Source organism: Lepus europaeus, chromosome 9 (assembly GCF_033115175.1).
Source record: "Lepus europaeus isolate LE1 chromosome 9, mLepTim1.pri, whole genome shotgun sequence".
Taxonomy (NCBI): domain Eukaryota; kingdom Metazoa; phylum Chordata; class Mammalia; order Lagomorpha; family Leporidae; genus Lepus; species Lepus europaeus.
Window position 1 is genome coordinate 28664824 of NC_084835.1, and position 27339 is coordinate 28692162.

Here is a 27339-nt window from a genome sequence, read left to right on the forward strand (position 1 = left end):
ACCTTTGCATCAGGAAACTTCCCCAAGTCCTGGGCCTGAGACCCATTATGCAGACGTGGAACCATCCTCTTCCTCTACAGCCTAGAAAGCCCCAAATGGTTTTCTGATTTAGAAAATTAAATATAAGCTGACTCTTGTGGCAAACTCTGAAATTCCCAACCGACAGACACTCCCATTAAATATGTAACATACACAGCATCTGAAAGTATCACTGATCTAGCATGAACTTGAATTATACAGGCATTTGGTGCCCCTTGGGTAGGATCACCAGTCTCTTCCCAGGCGCTCAAAATCGGGCAGTTTTCCAATGGACTATAAACCTCCCAGGAATGCCAACCAGCATGTGCATTTGAATTTTTTTCTTGTTCTGTAAAAGCAACTTAATCCAGGGAAGAGTACCTGAGAGAGAGATTTTTCCTTTCCCTGTACATGGCCTTCCCCCACATAGAATCATTGTGATAACTCCTCAGGCACAGAGTGCAAATGTCATCTCTATTCTGTCTATGGTGTTTAACAAACCACACCATCAATTTCTTCCCAGAAATATGTTTTTATGGACACTTTTTTTTTTTTTGAAAAAGCAAAATGAGGCAGTGACAATGAACCCAGGAGCCCTGTTCAGACACTTTCTCCTGGCCTATGTGGTCACCATCAGTGCTCTGTGGGATGAATGCTGTCAAGCAGGTGAGCTGTCAAACAGCTCTTTCCCTGCTGTCTTCCCAGGCTCATTGGATTGAGCCGAGGACTTCCCGTGATACTGGGCGGTAATAGCCGCGTAGGTGCAGCCGTAGACGGCAGCCGCCAGCATCATGAGACACACGATGCCACACACGACCCCCGTGATCACGATGGTGGCGATGGCGTGACGCAGGTTGGCCGGCCTTGGCTTGGGTTTGAGCTCACACTCAGAGCTGTGGATCTCGGTGGGCATCAGGGCCACCCTGTGGGCAGAGCCGGGCTGCTGGGCCTGTGAGGACACAGGGTCAGGAGAAGGCGGCGGGCAGGGCCGGTACAGCTCGTGAGGGATCGTAAGGAGTTTCTCTCCTTTCCAGGGGTCGGGTGACCCACAAACGATGCCATCTGTTGTTCCTCCTTGAGAAGACAAAAGCAAGGGATGACAACAGAGTCTCAATGCAACCGGGTTCCAGAATCCTCAGCCTGCAAAAACTTAGGCAGATGGAATTTATAAAGTACCTTTTCCCCCCACTGGAGTCAAAGAATTTAACAACCATATTTTATGATTTTAGGATTTCTAAATTGGCTAAATGCTGAAAATGCCACACACTAAATTGGCAATTACTTCTGACCAAGAATTCATTAGAAGCCAAGTTACCTTTAGGTCGTAGAAATGTGGAGGGGGAACAATGCCGAAGCTGACAGGAAGGCGCGCTGGGGGCCAACACCAAGGGTTCTGTTGCCCACAGCGTTCCTGCCGCTCCCTCCCCTAATGAGCCCCCCACCAGACAAGAAATCTTTTGTACCAGATCCCCCTTGGAAACCTAAGGCAAACATAAAACAAATGTCCATTGTTGTGATGTTATGTGTTAATTACAAAGACCTTGTGTGTCTGCCGACACTGTTCGGTGATCGGGAGACTGCAATGATGCTGGGAGTATTTTGTGTTTCTGAGGACTTGACGATACTGTGTACTGAGCTCACGGGATTAAGGGTAATTATCGTGTCTCCTCAGGCCTCAAAACATTTACTACTTTGCGTACTGAATTTCCAGCGAGTTAATAAACCCAGTTTCCATTCTCTGAAGGCAACTGACTTCCTCAGGTGGGCAGACTGCTATTGTTTAGGAGCTATTTGGGTGGGTAATTCTTTTCTGAAAAAAGAGCACTGGTCTAACCTAGCTTACTTTGGCCAGTAGACTTGCCGTTTGACCTTGGAAAATGTGGGACAAAGAAAACATCCCATCTGTACCTCTCTTGAGAGTATACAAGGCGCTGTTAACTAATTCTTACACTCTGCTCACATGGATGATTCTTGTCCAGACTCACAGAGGTCATGAGTGAATGAATCAACACCCAAATTCAATCCCTTCTTTCCCATTATACTCACTGATTCTCTCTGCTCCTGCCTCCTCTCTGGAGGTTCCTGAAGGCAGAGCAACCCCATAAGGCCCTCTGGGCAGGACTGCTCTGTGACCTGTGCCTTAGTTCTCCCAGGATAGCTTTGAAGACAAGCACTCCTCTTAGCAAAGTTAGATTACAGATTCTGAGTGTCCACGTAGGTAAATTATCAAATTATGCCAGAAGGATGCATATGGAGGTCATTCCTTCAATATTACAAGCACCTGCTGTGGCACAGTCCTTCAGAGATTAGAGAATGGTTTTACATCCGTTCTATCTAACCCTTAGAAGACAAGTACCAGGAAAATTCCATGGCCCAGACACACTGGGGGTAGTGGCAGTGGGAAAATTCAACCCCACCCTGCTTGCTTCCGCTATTTAAAACTGAATCACCCACCAGCAGTCTCTTGGGCCCCTCCAGGCTTCTTCTGTTCTTCCTACCTCTAAAGCAAAAAGGTCAAAGAGGACTCTCCCACCCCTTTTCCCAAGCCACTGATTTTTATTGAAGGCAGAGTTACAGGGCAACTGCTCCTAGATGAGCCCAAGGTGCCAGTGAACTGTGCTGGGATTAAGGATCCTTGCCTCATGAACCATTTCATTCCCCTGCACCTGGCCATCAGAGCCTCTGCCAGGGAATTTGTTATAAGGCAACAGCCAGAGACAGAATGAGGCACAGGGCTTTAAGAAGTAGTGAGGCTGTTTAATCCAAGATTCCAGCAGGGGAAGACAGCCACTTTTCATGGGATGGGCAGTTCCATCAGCTGACTTATAGTTGGACTCGGATGCTTTACCAGTCATTCCAGCATTAAGAAGTATCTTTCTCCAGCACAAAGCTTTCTGTTGGTTAATGTTAGAGTGGGATCCACAGCCTCAGACCCATAGCCAAGGAAATACACAGACTGGGGCTTTGAGCATGTCTGGAAAGCAGGGACTTTGACTGCCCAAGGCCCTGTGGCCTCAGCCAGGATTCACCTCCTACCTGGTAACACCGTCTCCTGAGCCATAACCCCAGCTGCAGGGCCCTGCTGCCTTCGGGATTCATGTGGGCTGGCAGGACGGGAAACCCCAGCTTGCCAGGTGCTCAGTGTCCCCCCGTGACCACTAGGAGCTCTTAACCTCTGCTTGGAAGAAACTGGATTGGAATCTTGAGTGTGCACATTACTTAGTTGTGCACCCCTGAGAAAGTTCCTTAACCATACTCATGCCTCTCTCTGCTTGCTTTTCTGGAAAGTGGGAGGGGAGGGTAAAATGGAATTCGCTTCCCAAAACTGCTCTGAGGACTTAGATAAAGCATGTCAAGTATTGAGTACAATACCTAGCCCAGAATAAACATTTAATAAAGTTAGCTATGAACATGAAGATGATTCATTTGCCTATGAATAGAGACGAAGGGGTAATCAGCATAAAATCTACGAGCGTGTTTAAATTGGAGATGTGATTATATATTCACCAAAGCACATTTTTGCCTTTAGGGCCACAAAAAGACTAAATTTTCCCACTCTTTGTGGTCACTTTGGGGCTGCATGTTTGAGTTCCTGCCCATGGAACCAATGAATGCAACAAAACTTCCAGTGTAAACCCACTTGCTCTTTAGTCCCCTCTGGTGGTGACCTTAGAAGCCACGTGATGCAGCCAGCGTGTCAGGGACTAGGAGGGGCTTAGGACCCTGAGTGACGGCAGGGAACACAGACCCTGCTCCCAATTCTCTCGGACTCTGACTTGAGTGATCAGCAGATCTTTACAGCAGCCTGTCCACCAATACCTTTAGTGTTTGCTTTTGTCTGTGTGTTTTCTTTTAAAGAGGTCTTCACTAACATGTTCTCTTATTTTACCTGCCGTCATCTCGCTGTTAGCATCTATGTGGATTGATGTCAGTTAGTTTGGGACATCCAGGTCTTGCTACCCAAATCAGTTTCACCTTCCTTTGAAGCCAGGCCCTTCTCGGTGCTGGCACAGCTCTGCCATGAGGGCATGTTGAGCTGCATCCGGGACGCTGAGAACTCAAGGGCCCCAGGAACCCCGAGACTTAACATTGTTCCACCTGGTGACACTGAGCACAGATGAAGGGAATTAAACTTGCCCAGGAACCACTAGCAAGTTTGTGGCAGTGCAAGGAAGATTTCTTCCTAGTCCCTGTTGCTTCTGGTATCCAAGGCCTGGAAACTATTATTATTTTAATCTTCTTTTGTGGAAACTCTCTCTGTATGCTTATGATTCAACCCAGAGCACAGTAGCTCAAGCCACTTCATCTCCAGATGCAAACCGTTTTATTGGCAGTGTTCTATAAGAAAGATATCACCATGTTATATGGCTCCTGTTGTAGGTTAGCAAAGACATTGGCTGACTGGTGATCAGCCCTCCCATACCCAACTGCATCCAAAGGGCCAACCAAATGCAGATTGAACATGTGCAGACTCTTGTTATTCACTAGACAACATGACAACTAATCATATAGCACTTGATTGAAAGGTTACAGGAAGGTGTATGTAGGTTGTATGCAAATTCGACGACGTTTCATATAATGGACTTGGATATCCACAGATTTTGGTATCACAGGAGAGGGTGGGGTGTCCTAGATCCACTTCCCCAAGGATACCTAGGTGAGAAGATTTCTTAATTCAATTCAATATTATATAATTTAGCCCATGTTGTACATGAACTCTACAGCCATGCAGATTCTGTGACTCCATAACTCACATCTTCCTGAGCAGCAGGCTGAAATATAGAGGGTCTGGTCAGGAGCTCCCCTTGGAGATATCACAGGCACCTCACATTGGCCATGTCCCAAACTGAACTCAGGCTGACTCCTCTCCACCACCTATACTCAGTCTCCCACTCACCAGTCTGTTCCTTTATAGCTAATGGCATCCCCATTTATCTGGTTACCCCTGCAGGACAAAATAAGATCAAATTTCCCAGAATCACATTCTTTTTTTTTATCTCCCACTCCAAACCATTAACAATTTCTTTAATTTTTAATTCTTAGAATATATTGAAAGTCAGATGGAGACAGAGATCTCCCAACCACTAGTTCAGTCCCCAGATGCCCAAAATAATGATCTGGGCCAGGCCAAAGCAGGAAGCTGGGAACTTCATCCAGGTCTCCCACCTGGGTGGAGGGACCCAGCTGCTTGAACCATCACTGCCTCCCAGAGTGCTCATGAGCAGGAAGCTGGAATTGGAAGCAGAGCCAGGACTCGAACCCCGGCACTCTGATGGGATGCTGGGTCCCCAAGTACCTTCTTAACCACTGCACCAAACATCTGCCCCCTCATTAGCAATTTCTATCAGTTGAATATTATAGCCATCTCCCAAAGGTAGTTGCTTGTCACCACCCTGATTCTAGCCATCATTAGCTGACAGAAATCACCTCCTCCCTTGCCTCTGTGGTCCATCTGCAGCCTTTTTCTACCCCCCCCCCCCAGCAGTCACCAGAGTGACCTTTGAAATTATAATCAGATCCTAGTGTTCCCCTGCCTACAGCTCTACAAGAGCTTTCCGTCTCTTGAGAAAGTCCAGACATCTGCGCCTGCCCCGCACCTTCCTGCCTGACCAGCATCCACTCTCTCACTGCCTTCCCCTGTCCTACCCCCTCTGCTCCCTCTTTTGCTCTCTCAGCCAATCCAAGCCTCCTGCATCAGTGGCTTTTGGCCTTGCTGACCCCTCCTCTGGCTATCTCCTGGCTCTTCCTCCTCCTTGTCTGGGTCTGCTCAGTCATGTCACCCCTTGGAGAGGCCGTCACAATCCATCATCCTCTCCTCCACCCTTGCCCCACCTTGTCTTTTAGCACAAGCTGCCACTAGAGCATGAATCTTCATTCTGTCTCTGGCACCAGAATGTGAACTTACCATGGGGGTAAGGATTCTCTTGTTCACTGCCCTTTTTTCAGTGTGGGGCACATAAAGGCTCTCTACATGGCAATGAATGAATGATGCTGAGAGAAGCACCGTGAGGCAGGGGAAAGAGTGTAGGGCCAAGACCCCAAAGCTATGCATTTATTCTCCTCTTTGCTACTGCTCTGTGATCTTGGGCAAGAACCTCTCTGACCCTCTGTTTCCTGTTGATAACAAGGGTTGGCAAACTTTTATCTAGGGGGCTAGCTAGTAAATATTTGTAAATACTGCCATAGTCTTGGTCACAGCTACTCAACTCTGTACAGTATGAGCAGCCATTCATCATGTAATGAATAGGCATAGCTATGTTCCAATAAAACTTTATTTACAGGTGCAGAAATTAGGCTGGATTTGACTATTGTGCTCTAGTTTCCTAACTTATGAATAATTTCCAGAGCCTCTCCTCTTTGATAACCCAGGATCTCTTGCTTTGCTTTTAGCATTTGGTTAAATAAATGGTAGCTTTAGAGAGAGGTTCCGTTGCACCCAATTTTAGCAACAGTGGTATTTGCAAAGCAGAAGGGGTAATGGTAGGGAAGAGTTATAGCTGTCAAATGTTTAGGAGCAGACAAAGAGGGAAAAATAGCCCAAGGAATGATAGCCATGTCCCCAGATCGATCAGACTTGGAAGTCAGAGTTTGGTGATACTCAGGGGTTGAGCACTTTCTCAGGTGACAATTGGCCTTCCTCCTTCCTAAATAACTTTCATGCTGTGTTAATCACCAAGTAGAAAGTTATCTCCATGCCTCCTATTAGTAGAGGAATTTAAACACCTGTAATGGCTCATGTGCCTCTCTTCCTGTACCATGAAATGAGATTCAGTGTGGAAACACTGAAATCAGCCCCCTGCACACTCCTCCACAATTCTAATGCAGAGAACAGATGAAGTTCATCCTAGGCTGCTAACACACAGAAGGAGGTTTCCAAATAGACACGACTGACCTTTATAGATAAATTTCTCCAGCCACAGCTTAAGCCCAAGCAAGCTGCAATTGCATTTCCAGAGGTTGTCCTTGAGATATAAAAGCCTCACACGGGGCATGGACTCCAGGAGTGCTCGATCAAGATGCTGAAGCCGGTTTTGTCGAACTGCAAATGTGGTTAAGTTCTCCCAAGTTTCGCCCAAGGATGTGGGAAGGTGGCTTATGTAGTTTGACGACAAATCAAGCTCCCTCAGCTGTGGAAGGGAATGGCTAAGTGTGCTGTCCAGGGAAAGCAAGGAGTTATGGGTTAGGTTTAAAACCTCCAAGTGCTGAAGTCCATGGAAAGCTCCAGAGACCAGATTTGAAAGAGAATTGTTGGCCAAGTTTAAGGTCATGAGCTGGGGCACTGACCTAAATGCAAAAGCAGGAAGTTGGTGTATCTGGTTATCTTGTAAGTGCAGCGTTAGAGTCTGAGGAGGCAAATCAGAAGGGACTTCTGCCAGACGCTGTCGGCTGCAGTCTACAAAACGTGAAGATGAGTGACAGCGGCACTTCTCCGGGCAGCCACATGCCCCTTGGAGTAGGCAAACCAGGCTCAAAAGCAGGAACAGCTCACCTAGGACAGACAAATAGAAAGTGGCATTGGAACTAGTGCTCAAGGAGTGGGTGTTTTTCTCCCCTTTGAATTCACAGATAATGTAACACTTGAGACAGATGACACCTTCTGTACTCTGGAAGACATTGTAGCTTTCACCTTCTTCATTGGAGTTGGGCCTGACTGAGGCCAGTCCTAGGATCAGTCACTATTACATGCTGTGTGTGGACTCTTGTTGGGAGCATGGGAAGAGATTGTTTCCCAGTGCCTCAGTAATCAGAAGATGGAAGTCTTCAGAATATTACATAGAAAGGTAGAAAAAGTCTTGGGTGGGGAGGGGCTTATGCCCTTTGTAGGGTGCAGATTTATTTTGGTCCAGATATGACAAAATGATAGAGGACTTTAGATATTCGGAAGAATGCTTCAGAGCAGTGCTGTCCAGTAGAACATTCTGTAAAGATGGAAAGTTCTATATATACTGTCCACCAGGGAGTCACTGGCCACATGTGGCTGCTGAGCTCCTGACATGGAACTGAACTTTCGTTTGTCCTTAACTTTAGAAATTTTAAATGGCCACATGTGGCTGGCGGTCACCGTATTGGATAGGGCAGGTCTGAAACTTGTTTACATCTGCAGGTGTAATTCCATAAATGATCATCTCTGATCCCTTTCTATGCATGAGGTTTTAAAAATACAGAAAACCATTAGGAAGCATGTGTGAAACACCCCCATTCCTAGAACAGTTCTGTTAGTTGCTTGTGGATTATAACACTTCCTGCGTCATTTTTCTTTTCACTTAGAGAGGTGACACTCTCCAGACATGTTGAAAATAACTGTTAATGGGCCAGCACCGTGGCTCACTTGGTTAATCCTCTGCCTGTGGCGCTGGCATCCCATATGGGTGCTGGGTTCTAGTCCCGGTTGTGCCTCTTCCAGTCCAGCTCTCTGCTGTGGCCCAGGAAGGCAGTGGAGGATGGCCCAAGTGTTTGGGTCCTGCACCCACATGGGAGACCAGGAGGAAGTAACTGGCTCCTGGCTTCAGATCAGCATAGCGCCGGCCATAGTGACCATTTGGGGAGTGAACCAGCGGAAGGAAGACCTTTCTCTTTGTCTCTCTCTCTCACTGTCTGTAACTCTACTTGTCAAATAAATAAAAGAAAAAGAAAAGAACTGTTAAGAACAATAGCAGTGGCCGGCGCTGCAGCTCACTAGGCTAATCCTCCACCTGTGGCACCGGCACTCCAGGTTCTAGTCCTGGTTGGGGCACCAGATTCTGTCCCGGTTGCTCCTCTTCCAGTCCAGCTCTCTGCTGTGGCCTGGGAAGGCAGTGGAGGATGGCCCAAGTGCTCGGGCCCTGCACCTGCATGGGAGACCAGGAGGAAGCACCTGGCTCCTCGCTTCGGATCGGCGCAACATGCGGGCCATAGCGGCCATTTCGGGGGGGTGAACCAACGGAAGGAAGACCTTTCTCTCTGTCTCTCTCTCTCACTGTCTATAACTCTCTCTTTATCTCTCTACCTCACTGTCTAACTCTGCCTGTCAAAAAAAGAAAGAACAGCAGTAGCAAATCACTGTATTGCACACAGTGTGAGCCGGGCAGCACTCTACGTGCTGGATAAATATTAATTTCTTCTTATAAGCCTGTCCATTTGGTTCTATTATTATTGTCATTTTAAAGGTAAGGACATTGAGGCACAGAGAAGCTAAATCACTTGCCCAGGATGACACACATAAGAAGTGATAGAGCCACAGTGTGAAACCAGTCTGCCTGGAGCGAGCCATGAGAGTTCTTACCTGCCTTGTTCTATTGCCTCTCACATCCTGTCTCTCTCCCACTGCTCCCCACCCCCTCTCTGTCTCTCTAAAAAGGCACGTGAATATCACCATCATTGCTTCTCATTCTGCAGCTTGTTTTATCCACTCAACACTAATCTATCTGCACGAACACATAGAAAGTGAATGCATGTCTTTTAGCTGCTACAGCGTATTCCACAGTGAGGCCATGTTTGAGCTGGTATTTATCCAGCCCTTCCCCCAGGAACATTTGGACTGAGCAGGTTTTTCTTCCTCTCAAGCCCTGCTGTACAGTGCTGTGGCTATGCAGAGGCCTGCTAGAGGGGCTCTCCACTCAGCCCTTGTGGAACTCCGAGGGGATGGTGAGTGGTGAGTTCATATGTTCTAGATGCTGCTAGAGTGTTCTCCAAGGTGACAATGTCATCCCCTCCTGTTTTCCTAAGACTTGAATTTCAAAAGATGGCAAGGGCATTGTGTTAATTGGTGTTAATTGGTAGAGGAATTCACAAGGCCACAGAATAACATTCAGATCTCAGAACAGTTACCTACTGTATTGAAACCTCTTATAAGAGGGGGAGGAGGAAGAAAGAGAGAGAATTGTAGAGGTTGGTTGTTGAGAGAGAATTGAGAATTGTAGAGGTTGGTTGTTGAGAGAGAGAGAGAGAATTGTAGAGATTGGTTGTTGAGAGAGAGATAGAGAATTGTAGAGGTTGGTTGTTTCTGGCCTTCACTAGGGCAGATCCTGGGAGAGCCTTCTGAAAGAGATTCTGCTCAGTTTGAGTTCAAGGGATGCGGAATGCCAGTCCTCTTCCCATTTTGAAAATATCAAAGCGTATACCCCTGTTTTCCTCTCTGTCATTTTGCAGATGATCTAAATGGCTTGTGTCAAAGCTAAAATGTCTTCCTATCCGAAGTGAACCAATACCCATCCCTATACCTGAGGGCCTTGTAGGACATCAGTTCTTAGACCAGAAAACATGCCTTGCCCAGAACCCAGTCATATTTATGAAAGGCTTGTCTTCCTGAGATCAGAGTCCATTTGCTCCGTCTCTCTTTGGCTCCACCCCTACCCCAAAGGGAATAAGAATGTCAATGCCACACACCATGTTGTCTATGAAATGGCCCATGACACCCAGATGACGTACACACATCATGACTGCATACCTCATCACAGCCCCTTCCTCTGCACCCAACGAGGCACAGACACAAATCTTCCCAGAGAGCTTCTTTGTTTAAACATCTGTCCAATCTTTTTAGGAAAAATCACCCGACAATAGACTTCCCATGGGTGCCCGTGTGCAGGGGCCCATCCCTGTCTCAGGGAACTCCTATCCTGACTCACCTTTCATGGCTGAGTCTCCACAGATGTCCCCACTGATCACGGAGCCCGCCCTGATTAATCTGCCGATCAGCAAACACAGGACATGGCAAAGTCAGAGTCCGTCTTTCATTCGCGTTTTCTGAATCCTCGCGCTTTTCTTCAATGCACCGAACAGTTGTCTCTTTCAGGAGACCGCTTATTTAAGCAGCCCTTCCCCTTGTCTCCATCTGGCCGGGCTGGTTTTCCATAAGAGGATCTTTAAATAGTGCCCCGTCTTCTTTCTTAAAGTCTTGGCCTCCCCAAAATCATCCCTGCCTTTCCCATTGAGACGACGAACCACATAAAGGGTGTTTGTCAAAGCTCGGGGAACAGCTGTAGCATTCAAACATGACCCCGATGGCTCAGGCTTTTTGATTATTTAATCTGCTTGAAGTCCGGGGCACCAAAATAAAACAGCCTTCTTAATCCGGTCGTGGCTCCTGAATTCTGTTGACTTATTAACCATGCTGTGTCAACCCTCCTCAGGCTGGGGGGCGCTCGGCTCGAATCCCTGGTCCAGGGGTCTGGCAACAGAGCCAGCAGAGTGTGTAATATGAGGACAAATTGGACTGCTGGAGGTTGACACGGTTTGCACAGTGCACTGCTTTGGTCATCTAAGGCTTATTCAGCCAACATCCGTGGGGATTAGCTGTGTTGACAGGGTCTGGATGCCCTGCAATTCATAGCCATGGTTTCCTTTAGTGGACACTGCAACCTCTCCTCCCCGGTGCCACAAATACTTCTCAGCTGCTGGCTCCCCACGCCCCCTCCCCCCACCCGGTTGAAGTGACCTTTCGGTGAGCGTGACTTTGGAAATGCTTCTCCATCTCTCATCGTTTCCCTGATGCCGAGGCTCTGGCCTGTCCCTCATTTTTCACATCTAAAACAATGGAGCTGCCCCCGGTGAGCCTCGGGCGGCAATGAACTGTGACTGTTCTCTAACTGAAGCTGTTGGGAACTTTCCCACCAGGGATTGGAATTGCTTCTTTGAATGTGCGAATCCCCTGCTATTTGCAGAGCTGGGGGCCCACTGCCCAAAGCTGCCCTCGTACAACACGCCAAGATGCTCCGCATACCCACTGTAGCCAACAGCAGAAGGTGACTCCCTTGCTAGGAGGCAGTGTGAAGTGCAAATCGTGGAGCAGTTGCGCGTGGGCAGTGGGTTGACACGGGCCTGGCTTGGCATTTTGGCTGCAGCACCACCACCAGCTCTGTGTATCTGAACAAGCCATCCGCTGACCCAGAACCTCATCTCTAATGAGGGCATAGCAGTAGCCCCTACTTCACAAAATTGTGCCAAGGACTAAAGTGAGAGATCATGGCCCAGAGTATCTTGATAAATGTTCACAGTCACCCCCTGGGAATGACTTCCAGGACTTCTGTGCCGCTGGCATTTGAAGAGCAATCTCGGCTTTGTATCAGGAGAGAGACCCTGCACATCAGTAGTACAGAGAAGCTGAAAATTCGGATTTTGTTAATTCTCAACAGCCTGTCCTTTGGGGACCCCTTCTGCCTTTGGCCACAGCCATTTCTACCACACTGAACCCACTGTACTCATCCTGCCCTTTCCTCAAAGGGCGCTTTCCTCTGCCTACCCTCTTTTATCCTCCTCTCTAGCATTTTTTAAAAAATTTATTTATTTGAAAGTCAGAGTTACACAGAGAGAGGAGAGGCAGAGAGAAAGAGAGAGAGGTCTTCCATCAGCTGGTTCACTCCCCAACTGGCCGCAATGGCCGGAGCTGTGCCTATCTGAAGCCAGGAGCCAGGAGCTTCTTCTGGGTCTCCCCCATCTGCCACCCACCTCCAGATCCCAGCTCCCACCACCCTGCCAGACGTACCCACTATCTGGCTCCTCATCTAAAAACAAAGGGGTTGAGCAAGATGCCCTTCAGGGCCCTCTTTTATGGCCAAAATTGTGTCATTCTGAACAGAAAGTATGAGTGGTTATGAAAGGGACTGTACTTACCAACTTCAGGGGAACTTGGATAGAGAATTTGAGTATTGAGCTGTTTTAACTGTGTCCTGTGGGACCCAGCGATGGTCCAAGTCTCTTGAACTCAGAAAAGATCATCTATGGACTCCATAGTTGAATGCAGGAGGCCAGGACACCTGCAGGGAGCCACCTGCAGGCGGTCAAGGACCTCCAGTGATAGCCAGGCTGTGTGCCTACATGAGGCATCCCATGTTCACTGTTTAAACCTTAAAGCAAATCATAGGCTCTCTGAGTCCTGGCTTCCTATGTGTCTGTCGATAGTACTTCCCAGGGGATAAGGAGAATGACGCATTATTTGTTAATGTGCAAGGCACCGATCTGATAAAGCCTGTATTCAAAAATGGAATCTGCTACGAGGGGTGTGTGCTCAGGCTCTACAGTGTCTGCGCTGGCTGCTCCTGCCTCTAATTCCAGCACACGGGGGAGCCACTGAGAACCTCCACAGTGGATGGGGTCCTGGGAACAGCTGGGCACCGCCCCACAGGTTCTTTGGCTCCATTTTGCTCCTGCTGACTCTAACCGGTGATTAAAGATGGGGCCGCACATGCGAACACGGGAGGGCTCCCGGGCACGTTGAAGGGCTTTGGCTGCAGAGGCTGATTGATTTATTCCATCTGACCTCAGGCGCCAGAACAAAGGGAGGGTATGTGATCTGCATGCTAATGCCTGCGCAGTGCCTCCTCTCTCGGGCTCTCCCTGGGGGAGCCAGAACCCAGAGGTGGCAACTCAGCTGTGTGTGCAACGGAGCAGCCCAGGAGAGACACTGAGTGTCAGTCCAGGCCGAAACCTTTCCTCCAGGGGCGGCCAACCCTGGGAGGGGCTCCTGGTGCCCCGACCTGCATGCGAAGCAGTTACACCTTGGGAGCAGTGCTGTGGTTGGCCTCGCACAGAGATTTCACCACGTTCGTAAGCTTTTAAGACATACGCTTTTACCCACTTTAAGACAGAATGTTTTCTCATGTAAACTGGTCTACTTAACATTTAATCTCCCTTCGAAAAATATTGACAGTAATTATTAACTCTTAGATCAATGATGTCTTGAAATCTTGCATCTAATGGCTCTTTGGCAATGTTAATACAACTATGTGCAAAGAATGAGTGAGTGCTGGGAAGATATTCCTAACTATTAGGTGGAACAAAGCGGTTTGAAGATTATTATGTATCGTATCATTCCTTGTATGTGAAGAAAGCTATAGGTAGAGGGATTAACCCTACACAGGTACCTTGGTTTAGCTTAGGTTCAGAGACAGGGAAGGCACGTTACTAACCTATTAGGGCTGATTATGATTAGGGCGGAGGGCCAGATGATAATGTAGGAAGAAGGGAGGGCAGTGAACATTTGCTGTTTACACTTCTGCATATTCCACTTGCTGCAGCAAACATGTATTGTGCCTGTAATTACACACCCACGAGGGAGAAGAGCCGACTTCTGTTCCGTGGCAAGTCGAAGTACCTTTCATTTACTAGAACATTTGAGACAGCTTATCCTCCAGTGACTAGCTGAGTTGTATGTGTAAATAGAGCAGGTCTGAGCCCGCCTCTCCTCCCTCCAAGAGGATTGGCCACATAGGTAGCATCTGTTCTTTTCTGCCCGGCGGTCCCAGCACGTGACAAAACCTGAGAATGCATTGGGCATTTCCCCCAGGATTCTGGTTAGCTTCAGCAGAACCATGGCAGAGTTCTCCCGCATTCCTGTTGGTGGGCTCCCCGTCAAAAGTGCACACTATGGTGACCCGATGCCAGGGGAAGGCAGCCAGGCCCAGGGACAGCTGCAGCCCAGGACATTTGGGGGTGCGGGGCAGGAAGAGGCCCTGGGCACTGCAAATCCACACCGACACTTCATGTGGTTATGGAGGAAAGTTGGCAGAGACATTGGATGACTGTGAGGATATTTCCCCAGGAATAGCGGATGACCAGATGGCGCCCAGGTGTAAAGTTTATGCAGAGCTATTTTCAGGATTTTAGTATTGTTTTCCCCCCTTCTCTCTGCCTTCCCCCTCCCACCCCCGCCACCACCACCTTGGACTTCTCCTTTTGGACTTCGCCTCCTGTAAGATGTAAAGCAAGGGAGCTAGGAATGGGTGACAATCCTGACAATTGTTTGTTCAGTGTGCTGGGTGTCCCAAAGGATCTGAATTCATTCACATCACGTGAGCTGCTGTAGCAAGCCCCCAGTGTCAGTGGCTCAAACACAACAGCTCTTGTCACTGTCTAGTGCAGGTTGTCAGGGGGCCAGACTCCAGGCAGTCTCGTTCAGAGTCCCAGGCTGTGCTGGCCTCTGGGCTTCCAGAAACTTCTCCGTTAGCTGGCCGATGTGGGGGAGGCAAGGACTAGACCTAGAGGGGTACTTGGCATACCTGTTTGCATTCCATCGGCCTGAATGAAATCACCAAAAAAGACCTAAGGGCAGAGGAGGCTGAGAAGTGTGGTTCAGTCGGGTGCTTTGGAAGAAGAGGTCACCAAGCTGTTGCAGATCACTAGCGGTCTCCACGTCTGCATCTTTACAGGTGACAGACAACTCCCCAGTCTCAAAGCTTCAGATGTCCTCTTATTTCTTCCCATAGTCTCTATGATACCCAGGTAGTAGGCTCATTAAATCCATGCTGAATGAAGGACAGAGGGCCCCAGAGCCCCATTGTTACTTTTGTTATAGATGAGGAAACAGAGGCCTTGAGAAGTTACTTGCCCCAAGTCTCCAGCACGTGTGGGTGCCCACGAGAGGTACGATAATCAGGAAACCTGGGAGCCAGCGCTGTGGCACAGCGGGTTACACTGCCATCTGCAACTTCAGCATCCCCTATCAGCACCAGTTCAAGGCCTGGCTGCTATGCTTTTGATCCAGCTCTGTCTAATGTGCCTAAGTCAGCAGCAGATGGCCCAAGTACTTGGGTCCCTGCCACCCATGTAGAAGACCATGATGGAGTTCCTGTCTCCTAGCTTCAGCCTGGCCCAGCCCCGGCTGTTGTAGCCATCTGGGAAATGAACCAGCAGATAGAAGATCACTCTATCTCTTGCTTCCTCTCACTGTAACTCTGCCTTTCAAACAAATAAAGAAATCTTTAAAAGAAGATTTTTAAAAATGAGGAAATCTATAGCTTTATTCACTTAAGGCCTTAAGGTCATTTTTTTTTTTTTTTTTTTTTTTTTTTTTTTACTTATTTGAAAGGGAGACAGACAGAGCTCTTCATCCACGAATTGACTCCCCAAATACCTGCCACAGCTGGGGCCAGGTCAGGCCAAAGCCAGGAGTTCAGAATCCAATTTGGCCTCCTATGTGAATGTCAGGGACCCAACTCCTTTAGCCATCCCCTACTGCCTCTCAAGGTGTGCATGAGTAGGGAATTTCCCAGTTTATAGTGTGCTAGAGAGCAGCATCGTTTATTACATCAGGATGTATATGGATCTCCTCGGCACCTGAACCTGTTAGCCACAAGGAGACCATGCAATTAGGCTTAGGCAAGGTGGGACTTCCCTAGCACTGTCCTCCCAAGGATCCAAGGCTCAGCTGTCACCCTGGGCAACTTGAGGTGGCAGCAGCGGCAGCCCCGGCTGCATTTGGTGGAGGTGGAGGAAGGGGGCATTGTTTTTGCACTGTCAGAGCTAGAGAAAATGCAGACCTTCCATTGCTATGTCTTCCTAACCTTGGCCTCCCAGCACTTTTCCTGTACACAAGATGTATATGAAAGATAAAGATGCATTTCAGATAAGTCTGATTAAAGGTAATTAGTGAGCTCATTGTGGCTGGTGGAGTAAACATAGACAGATGCTGGTTGACATAAAGCTCGTGGAAGAAACAAAGGGATCAAGAGACATGGCAGCCTAGGAAGCCTGGCCAAGGCCTCTCAGTGACAGGTTGTTTCACTTAGACCTTTGGATTGGCTACTTTTGTCCCTGCCCCAGGAATATAAATTGGAATCAAATTCATGCTCGTGCTTGATTGTTTACTCATGTTACACATAAAATGAATGTTTTGTACAGTTCATCTTGGTGAATTTTTATTGGCTTTTGTACTTTTATTATAACCTGATAGTCTCGTTTCTGTGATGGATTACAATGTGTGTTTCATGTTTTTAAGTTACAGCTTTGTGTTTGTATATTATGATGCAATAATGAGCCTGTGTTTAACTTTTTTTCTCTCGAAGTGTTGCTCTACATTAGCTTTTTGATGTACATAGCTTGCAAATGTCCTAGGAAACACAATTGTCTCAAACAAGACTCACATGAGAACTCACCAGTTGTTTGTCCAGAAGTTTAGGAGTCTGTTTTGTCATTCTGGCTTTTCTGTTCTGTCATTTCATTTTAGAACAGTGTCCCTGTTAAAAACATGAAATCTGGAATCAAACCATCCAGGCTCCATGCTGCTTCCAACTTGACTGGATGTGTGGGCTTGAATGAGTTATCTGATCTCTCTGATCTTCAATCTCATCAGTTGTAAAAGGAACCTGACTTGCAGATTTGTGGGGAGAGCTACATTTTTTTTAATGTAAGAATCTTAGAAAAACATCTTAGCACATAGCACATTAGCCAGTACCCTCTCTATGATTTTACCTATATGTTATTAAGTACACACAGATACCATGTTGACTTGCAGTAATTGGAATAAAAGCAAGTAAAAGTTTGCTTGTGTGGCAAAGTTCACCATCTTTTCAGATCATAAAACACACATGAGTATTTGCCCCGAATCAGTTGCAGACTCAGTGAACTTCTCCTCTCGTATCTCTGCTTATCATCGAACTCGCTCCACATTTACAGGAAACTTGGTTGTTGTGTCATGAGTCATGAGGCGCCAACCTTCATGGGGGGTATTGTTAGCCAAATGAATGTCCTGTCTTGTCTTTGATGCAGCCTGTGTTCGGGTTTGTAATGGGTGACTTCCCATTCTGACGCGCTAGCACTGGCATGTTCTTATCCTTTCTCGTAATTCAAGAGTCCCTTATCAGGCCACCTACTATGTGCTTGGCCTGCTGTTTTCTAAGGCTTCCTTGATGATCTCTCCTCCAGTCAGCACTGGGTAGATGGGTGGGAGGCCCTTTTCCATCCTCGAGTGTTTAGAGAAAGCATGCAAGCGTGGAGTCATCTCCCCAGGGCTGTGCAGCTTCCCTGACTATCAAAGTTTGGAGGCTGATAGGAGTGGAAGCATTTGTGTTCAACAAGCAAGCTCCTTCATTTGTTTTCACTCTGTCATTTGTTATTCTAATGAGGGCCAAGGAGAAAATAAACTCACATACTTGCTGCTGTAGCTGATGTTTCGAAATCTCTTTCCATGGTCTCAAGTTGCTCCTACCACAAAGGCATAATGCAGTTGGGTGTGCTGAGACCTAGGAGGGTTTGATAGGCTGAGGTGCTCTCAAGAATGAACTGTGAAGGTGTTAGGCTGAGGTGCTCCCGAGGATGAGCCATGTAGGTGTTCTTAGAGCCTGCAGCTTCTCTGCTTGAAGGTGCTTTCAACATCCTTTATAAACATGTGCACTAGTCTCTTTCTGGACTCCCTGTGTTGTGTATTATTTATTGGGCAATACAGTTTTACCTCCTAAGCTAGGTGTGGTGCTGTAAGAGAACTTGACATGGTAGGCATCATGGTACAGCTGGTTAGGGTACTGCCTGGGATACCTACATCCTGTAGTGGAGTGCTTAGGATAGAATCCTACCTTCACTTACAATCCAGCTTCCTGCTAATGTGCCTGGGAAGCAGGAAGTGATGGGTGCAGGGCTTGGGTTTCTGCCACCCATGTGAGAGACCAACATGGGGTATGGGAGTCCTGTCTTCAGCCTGGCTCAGCTGTGGCAGTTTCCAGGCCTTTGGATAGTGAACCAGTGGTTGGAAGCTGCTTATCTCTCCCTGTTTCTCTGCCATTCTGCCTGTCAAATAAAATAAACTTTAAAATAAAGAGAATTTGACTTTGGGAAGCTGGAGCAAACATTCCTGTGGATGTTACAGCTGAACTAAAATCTGCAGGGTAAACTAGAATTTGCTAAAATGGAGGGGGAGGGAGTGGGCCATTCCAGTTGAAAACATAGCATGTGTTAGGCAGAGAGGCCTGAGAAATGGCACAGGGCCCTCAGGGCCACTGAAAGGCCTGTGGGGTTACAATACAGATCATGAAGGAGGGACGTGGATAAGCAGGTACAGACAGAAGGGTGACGAAGCTGCTTGCTTAGCTTCCCACCTTCTAGTCCTCTATTATGAATATGGAAAAGCTTTGTCTCACCCCCACATAGCCTTCTGTGGGAGTGCCGCTGTCTGATGTTGGGCTGGGCTTAGAGCCCTGAGGAGCCTTGTAATGTAGTTAGGGAGGTGCTGCACTTCCCTGGTGGTGTCTGTTGACAGCTCCACTGTCTTGGCCTAGCTAGAGGGATACATCTGGCTGTCTTTTGTTACATGTCTTTTGTTAAATCTCTCTTTGTAGAGAGAGGATGCAAACATTATGAAACCTGGGTATTCACACGTTGAATCCCAAGCTTGTATGTTGCTTGCAGTGATGGGAATCCATGGAGCATGCAGCTAAGGAGTAAAAGAACAGAGACAGTACCCTCCATGCCACACAAGTGCTTTAGTCCAAGGTAGTCAAGAAGAACTGGCTCTGCTGGGCTCCAAGGCTGCCATGGTGGAATAGAACTTGCCCTCCTGTGACTTCCTCTGCATGTTAGGGTGGGGAAAGACCCAGCCGACCAAGACTGGCAAATAAAGGTTTGTGTCCCACAGCTACTTGCTTGGTGGGCTCATGATCACCCGACTCAGCACCCCCTTGGTGCCAGCCATGACCTCAGAATCCTCTTCGGTTCTGGGCTTGAGGCAGATAGCATTGGAGAGCTATTGTCCCCATGCTAACACAATCCTAGTTACTGTTCCTGAACTAGATCCCAACCATCTGCAAATCTGACTAAGCTAAATGCCCTAAAGTCTATAATGCAAACCTAACTGCCATTCAAGAGGGTCTCAAAAAAAAAAATCTGTTGAAAAATGCAGTTAACAGATGGTATACATTTTCCATGAACTTTTGAAACATCTTTGTATTTTTGATGAAAGAATTTGAATCATGCCCTAGGAAGATTCTGCCTGAGCCCACTTAGCACTCCAAATTTTACATAATTTTTTAAAATTTTTATTTATTTGAGAGAAACAGAGAGAAGTAGACAGAGAGCTTATGTCCACTGGCTCATTCCCCCCAAATATCTGCAGTGGTCCAGCACTTAAATTAGATACCAGAAACTCGGCCCAAGTCTCCCACGTGGTTGGCAGGAACCCAAGCACTTGAGCTATCATGCCTGCTTCTCAGGGTCTGCGTTAGCAGAGCTGGGACTCAAACCCAGGCACTCCAGGGTAGGCACCTTACTTGCTAGGCTAACTGCCCACCCCCAACTTTGACATCTCGAGGTAGACTTGATCTCTCCTCATCTTCATAAGCATGGTGATTTTTCCACAGTGATAGAAAAAACGCTCATTCTTCATTTTAAAAAGTGGTGCTCAAGTGAGAGACAGAATTTTAGTATTTTGGAAAAGAAGTTGTCATCTGTTCATTGGTGTGGGGAACCCATGACTTGCACTAACAGTTAGTGTGATTCCAGAAAAGCTAGGAGATGGCCTGGACATTTATATTTTGGTTTTGGACGTCGATGTGAGGATAATCCCCATGAGAGCTCCCTGTGACTGTTGAGGGTTTGCTATGGGTGGGCAGTCAGGGAGCCTCCTGTAGGCTTTCTCACTGGAACTCTCCAGTGGGCTCTGTCCACTGGCTCAGGCAAGGGAAGTGCCCGATGCAAAGGAAGCTGGTCTGTAGGGGAGTGGATGTCATACAGGGGTCTGGCACCGAGTCGGCTGCCTGTGTGGAATGATGAGGCGCTGTTCATTAGCAGCTTATTCTCTCTCTTTTTTGAGTTATTAATATAAAGAGAACAGATCTCATATATTTCATAGATAAAATTCTAAGATAACTACACTTCCCTTCCTCCCGTTCTCCCTCCCTCCCTCCTTCTTTTTTTATTTAATTTTTGCAAAAGCATGATTTTAATTTATTATATAATCATGGGCTTAATGTACCACTAACCATAATAGTCAACAAGTAAAAGTAGGAAGACCACGGTTCCACAGGAGTATAGACAAGGGCTAAACACAATAATCAAATCATAAGTTGTCCGTTTGTGGCATTCCTCCTCCTCTGGAAACCCAATCTGTTGTGACGCAGTGAGTCCCTAAATTCTCAGGGTTGAATGGCGTGTCTAAGACTCCAAACACTCAGAAGGTCTCAGACACGGCTGCTCTGCCAGGAGGCAATCAGACGGTCCTCCACAATCCCAGGGGAGGAGCTGTTGTCTTCTACAGCTCACTGGAGAAAAGCCCGGCACCTGAGAAGGCTGACTCCGGCACCTAGGATCACAGCATGTCCGCGGCGCAGCTGGGACTCGAATCTGCGTCTGCCTCACTTCGGAGCGTGGGGCTGCTGTGCTCTTTGATCTGATCGTCTTCCCCTCGGTCCCTTCCCCCTGCATCTGGGGGAAAAGCGAAAAAGTGCCCGAGAAGAAAATTGAGCACAGACAAAGCGGACATGGCGGAAGTATTCCACCCACGCTTGTAGATCTCCACCGTCCATGGCTTTCAGAGCCCGGAGCTACAGGGAGCAGAGGGGAGCTGCGCTTTGTCCCTGCGGCCACAGGCTGGGGAGAGCATCTGGGGTCCAGAGGGGAGGAAAGCGGGCATTTTGTGCAGAGAGTTCGCTCTAATCCAGTCCATCCCCCAGAACCGCACTATCAGTCAGATCTCGGACACATTTGTCATGGCTGCTCCCAGTTCAGAAGCTGCCCCCTCGGGCCCACCCTGCCTTCATCACTGGCTAGGAAGGAGAGAACTGCCTTTGATCTGCAGACCAGTAGCAGGAGAAGCGTGCCGTTTCAGGGACCTCCTCCTGCCCCTCTGCCCAGGCGATTGTTTGGACAGCCATGCAGACAAAGCCCCTCGGCCACGCTTGCTCTGCAGCATCCAAACGTTAAACAGAGCATGCCCGGGAAGGAAGTCGAATGGCTACTCCCTCCCTACAGAGGAATTCAAGGTCCTAATGCAGAAGAAAAGATGCCAGGACTTGGATCTGGACAGATAGGCATCTCAAGAGAGGGACCAAAGATGGAGAGGAAGGAGCCCACCTCGCAGCCATCCCCATGGGCACACTGCTGCAGTCGGCACAAAACCACACACTTGACTGGCGCCGCGACTCACTAGGCTATTCCTCCGCCTACGGCGCCGGCACCCCGGGTTCTAGTCCCGGTTGGGGTGCCGGATTCTGTCCTGGTTGCTCCTCTTCCAGGCCAGCTCTCTGCTGTGGCCTGGGAGTGCAGTGGAGGATGGCCCAAGTGCTTGGGCCCTGCACCCCATGGGAGACCAGGAGGAAGCACCTGGCTCTTGGCTTCGGATCGGTGCAGCGTGCCAGCCGTGGCAGCCAACTGGGGGGTGAACCAACGGAAGGAAGACCTTTCTCTCTGTCTCTCTCACTGTCTAACTCTGCCTGACAAAAAAAAAAAAAAAAAAAAAAAAAGAAAAGAAAAACCACACACTTACCTTATTGGTTTCCACATGCCATCCACTGGCCCATGCGCATGATAAAAGGCATCTGCCTGGAAAGAAATTAGGTAACTTTTGAGATGTGTGCATCATTTAAAAAGACAGGAAGCTCCTGGGAGTCAGTGACTCTCTTTGGCTTTTCCTCCACCAAAAAAGGAAAGTTTTGCAGTCAAGTCTGAGCACCGTGTGTATGTCTTTTAAAAAAATAGTATTCTGCTTCCCTGTAGTATAGCATACTGTGGCGTATTAAAATACGCCGCTCTTCCTGAGCTCACAGCTTATTGTGAAAACAAGTTACCTATCCCACCCTTAGCAGGCCAGACAGGAAGGAGGATTGTAAATGAGGTCTTTTGATGGTTTTTGTCTCCACCTGGTAACTGAATGCCAACCTGATTGTCAAGTTTTTTTTTTTTTTTTTCCTTTGAAATTGTACTTAAAAAGCCCACTGCCACCAGTCGCTTTAGCTTTGTTCCTCTCTTGGCAGCCCCTTTCCGCACCACTCTGGCTGGAGGTCTTTGACTCTTAAATACTTTGGAATCTCTTTGCAAAAAAATACATACATAAATAAAAAAATATTGCTCGCCCCACTCAAATCACTGCCTTAGTGCCTAATGCTACAAAATTAAACTACTCATTGCCGATGCTCTATTATGCTACTACCAACATTCAGATACAGACACTACGCCGTCGGAGTGAACTCCAACATCCGTCCATACACCTCCCTCCCCCGTGTCTTTATACAGCATAGCATTCTCCAAACCCTTGCTGCAGGCTCCTCCCAGACTGTTGACTGTTAGAAATGTCTCTGGTTGTGTGAGTGTGAATGCCTAAAGAGACTGAAAACAAAGTGATGGCTTTATGAAAAATCTTTATTCTTTTATTTATATCACATTTGCATTTATTGATATTGACTGGGGTTTTATTTGGGCAGGGAGCAGGGGAGCAATTTGGTTGAAGTTTTCCAAAACCCATATGCAAAAAGGGCCTGTGTTGATGCAGAGTTCACCTAAAGAGTCGAAGGTATCCCCATGTTTGCATTTTGAGAACTAAATGGATATAACCATAAACACCGATCCTCTTAACAAGACCAACTTTGTCATTTAATAAGGGAGATTATTTCATAGATTTAAAACCAGTTAACACATTTAAAGCTTGATAAGACAAGGCAATCCTGGTATGTTTCCTGTTCTCCAGTGATTAAAGCAAAGCGAACTCCGGACCAGGGGAGGTTTTCCACGGTACGAGTAATGCCGCGAATGTTTCTCCTGGTAATGCAATTAGGAAATATTGGCCCCAGTTAATGTAACTCAAACAAAACATGTTGTCCTCGTCAAACTTGTTCAAGTTGTTAAACAGGCAAGGCCTTGTCCAAAAAGTTAAAAAACAGGGGCATATAGTGTTTCCATGGAAACTCTGTTAAAATACTGATTTGTGGATATGATCATAATGAGCTCCATAATCTAATATGACTGAATTAAATGAAAAAGAATCTCAGTTATGAAGTAAGCCCCCTGTGTCAGAGGATTCTTACACATGCAGAAAACATATGGGTTCTAACGGACACTGTTTTCAAACTGCTTACTGGCTACAGGTCAGAACTCCAAGACTCCAGTTTTGTCTGTCGCTCTCTCCTCCCCCCTCCCATTCATTGTTCATCGGGTTTATAATGCTGGGATTATGTGGGCAAGCAGTAAATAAAGTCTCGATGACGTTCCGGTTTTCCAATATCTATCATTGCTCCCCGCACAACGCCCCATATTGTTTTCATTGTCTTTTGTGACCGGAGAAGATAACCCATAATATTTAACGGTTTGTGGGACGTTACGAGATTAAGTTTTATTAAGGTAATAATTTCTTCCTGCTAATGGGGTCTTGGTACGATTCTAACGCAGGGTTTCAAATGGATGCCTTTGGCCCCAGGAGGAGAGGACAAAGGCTGGGTGAGAGGCTGCGAAGATGTGCATTGGCTGTCTCGCCCGTGCATGGCTCTGCAGCCCCAGCTTGCACCTGTGTCTGGGCTGTAGTAAAAATGGAAACTGCTCACCATGGGATAAACTTCAGCCTGGCGGAATGGCAAAGACAGCTGTCATTCAGCAAACGTGCTTGATTGATTTGGGAACTGTTCCACACGGGGACGATCACAGGTGGTGTCCTTGGGATCAGTTACCTTCTTGCAAAGATGTGTCCTCAGCCATGTGCGAGAGTTTAGATAGGATTGACCAAGCACAATAATCATGTGCCGTTTAGCTGGGGCGTCTCTCAGCCTCTGTAGAATGACTTTGCACCTGCACAGGTGCGTCACAGTTTTTCATGTCACCCTGAAGGTCACCGCATGGCTGAGACGCACCTTCTGGACTGGAGACCCTGACACCTGGAGGAGGGGTCCACTTCTCTGTGTTCCCTGATCTACTTCCCACAGTGGCTGCAGCTTCCAGGAGTGCACACCTTCTCAGAAGGGCATAGACAGAGAGAAATAGGTGCAGGCCTGGATCTCGGTGGTGCTAAGAGCTTAAATCTGCTGACTGTCCACTCCTCCCAATGCCTCACTTTCTAATTCACTTGTTTTTTTTGTTTGTTTGTTTGTTTGTTTTTGTTTTTTTGATAGGCAGAGTGGATAGTGAGAGAGAGAGACAGAGAGAAAGGTCTTCCTTTTTGCCATTGGTTCACCCTCCAATGGCCGCTGCAGCCAGCGCATCGTGCTGATCCGAAGCCAGGAGCCAGGTGCTTCTCCTGGTCTCCCATGCGGGTGCAAGGCCCAAGCACTTGGGCCATCCTCCACTGCCTTCCCGGGCCATAGCAGAGAGCTGGCCTGGAAGAGGGGCAACCGGGATAGAATCCGACTCCCCGACCAGGACTAGAACCCCGTGTGCCGGCACCACAAGGTGGAGGATTAGCCTGTTAAGCCACGGCGCCGGCCTAATTCACTTGGTTTTACAGCATAGTAATACATGAATGCGGTTTTAGAAAATTAAGTAACACTCAAGAAGCTTGCAGAGGAATGTTTAATATTTAAGCCAGTGTTAACATTATTTCTCGACTTCCTTTAATACCAGGCGCCTTGCACTTCTTGCACCAGCCTTTTCTGTCCTCTCCCTATTCCATCAACACAACTGTGTGCCCTTTGGGATTAACTAGACAGGGATTATATAATTAGAACACTCTCTGCATCTGTGCATCTTCCCTACTGTGTTAAATAGTGCGCCTCTGTGTTTCCTCTTCTCATGATATCTTCCTCTGGATTGAAAAATCCCCTTGTTTTTGCTTGCCCTCATTTCCCCCGTGTGTTTGATCAAACATGTCAAATGCCACTTAAAACCGCCGTTTTCTCCCAGTTTGATATTTCTGCCCATTTCATTGTGCTTTGGAGAGAGCTCCGTCCCTGCCCTCTGTCAGCCCATGGCACGTGGGCTGAGAGCTCTCAGGCAGCAGAGCTCCGAAGACTTCCCCAGACCATTTCCTTGTCAGAGTCCTGTTTCTCCTGCCAGGACTGTGGAACCTTTTTTCTACCAGGGGTCATTTGGATACTTGGAACGTCTTTCATGAGCCACACAAAATTATCAGCTTAAAACAGCCTGCTACTGATTTGTTGGATTCTGAGTCCTGCCTGCAGTTGCATTGGCAGGCCCAGACCCAGTGATTTCACGAGCCTCATACAGCCCACAAGCTGGACGTTCCCCCGGCCCGTGGGCTGGACATTCCCCCCGCCCGGGGACCTAAAGCCATGCCTGCCTTTTCCCTGACTTCATTCCTTACTTTGTCAATAACTATGTTCCAGTAGTTTTCTAAGGAAGGGGGATAAAATTCCTTCAATCCTTGTAACTCTAAAAATGTCTTGGTTCTACTAGTTCACTTCATTGGCTGGGTATAGAATTCTGGGTTGGAACTAATATTCCCCTAGAAGTTTGAAGATATTGCTCAGTAATTTTTTAAAATATTTATTTATTTATTTGAAAGATGGAGTTACAGAGAGGCAGAGGGAGGAAGGGAGGAAGAGAGAGAGAGAGAGAGAAAGGTCTTCCATCTCTTGGTTTACTCCCCAGATAGCTGCAATGGCTGGAGTTGTGCCAGTCCAGAGTCAGGAGCCAGGAGCTTCTTCCAGATCTCCCACATGGGTCCAATTACCCAAGGACTTGGGCCATCTTCTACTGCTTTCCCAGGCCATAGCAGAGTGTTGTATTGGAAGTGGAACAGCCGGGACTCGAACTGTTGCCCATATGGATCCAGCACTGCAGGCGGTGGCTTTACTGCTAGGACACAGAGCTGGCTCCTCGTTTTCTTTTCGCTTTCTGTATTGTCAATAAGTCTGGTGCCATTCTATTTCCATATTCTTCCATATGACCAGGCCCTCGCAGCCTCAGCCCTGGAAGCTTTTGGATCATACTCTTTGTCCCTAGAGCTCTAGAATTCTGAGAATCTGTGGGTCCTGTTCATTCATTGTGCTGAGTATTTTTCAAACTCTTGATTTCAGATATCCTGTATTGATTTACAAGTTTCTTGTATGGCTTTTTCATACATTATTTTGCAGAATCTTCTTCAAAAATGTCCTGGGAAGTTTTCTTTTTTTCACCATGCGTATTCTACTTAAATTTATTTTCACTCTTTTATTTTAAATTTCTAGGAGTCATTTTTGACAACAGCCTGTTCTTGGTTCAAGAACACAGTATCTCCCTATATTTCTGAGCAGACTGACTGTAGTTAGAGTCATTTTTGTCTTGTTGGCTGTGCTGTTATCTCTAAATCATCCATTTTTATCAGATTTGTCCCTCTTCATGTTGAAGGCTCTACACGTGCATGTGCAACATCATTCCTTTTATTTTCCCTAGTCATATTTTACTTGATTTATTTTAAATGTTTAACAGATGAAGAGGAACTCAGCACTTAAGGGGGTAGGGTAAAGATCGGTAACTCTAGAGCTTGTTTGGGGATCTGTTGGCCATCACCTGGGTGCTGGATTGGAGACAGGGAGCATTCTCCTGAGTCAGGTGCAACTTTATACGTTCTTAGCTCAGCCCCTCACCTCTGCCTCATCTGGACATTAACGTTTTCAGGAATATCTGAGATGATACCTGTGGTATGTACAGCCGGTTGTGATATTGATAGCTGCTAGTATTTTGTACGCCGTGTCCATGGCAGTGAGTAAATTTGACTCTCTAAGC

The 27339-nt window shown here is 47.3% G+C and overlaps 2 protein-coding genes across 2 annotated transcripts in view; one reads left to right on the top strand and one right to left on the bottom strand.

Annotated features, from left to right (window-relative positions):
- CACNA2D3 (calcium voltage-gated channel auxiliary subunit alpha2delta 3) overlaps positions 1-27339 on the top strand; it is an 877616-nt gene that overhangs the window by 736305 nt on the left and 113972 nt on the right. The window lies entirely within an intron of this gene.
- LRTM1 (leucine rich repeats and transmembrane domains 1) lies at positions 677-24378 on the bottom strand. Its single transcript, XM_062200327.1, has 6 exons — positions 24351-24378; positions 21055-21120; positions 12479-12497; positions 10623-10681; positions 6911-7570; positions 677-1092 (listed from the first exon to the last, which is right to left on the bottom strand). Exons 1-6 carry the CDS (start codon positions 24376-24378, stop codon positions 677-679), a joined length of 1248 nt encoding a protein of 415 aa, XP_062056311.1.

Coding starts and splice junctions, on each gene's coding strand:
- LRTM1 (XM_062200327.1), bottom strand. CDS start 24,378: ATGGCTGAGGACACATCTTTGCAAGAAG. Junction 7,571..10,622: donor TGGAGACTCAGCCATGAAAG/GTGAGTCAGGAT, acceptor GTGAATTCAAAG/GGGAGAAAAACACCCACTCC. Junction 1,093..6,910: donor GGAGAAATTTATCTATAAAG/GTCAGTCGTGTC, acceptor TGTCTTCTCAAG/GAGGAACAACAGATGGCATC.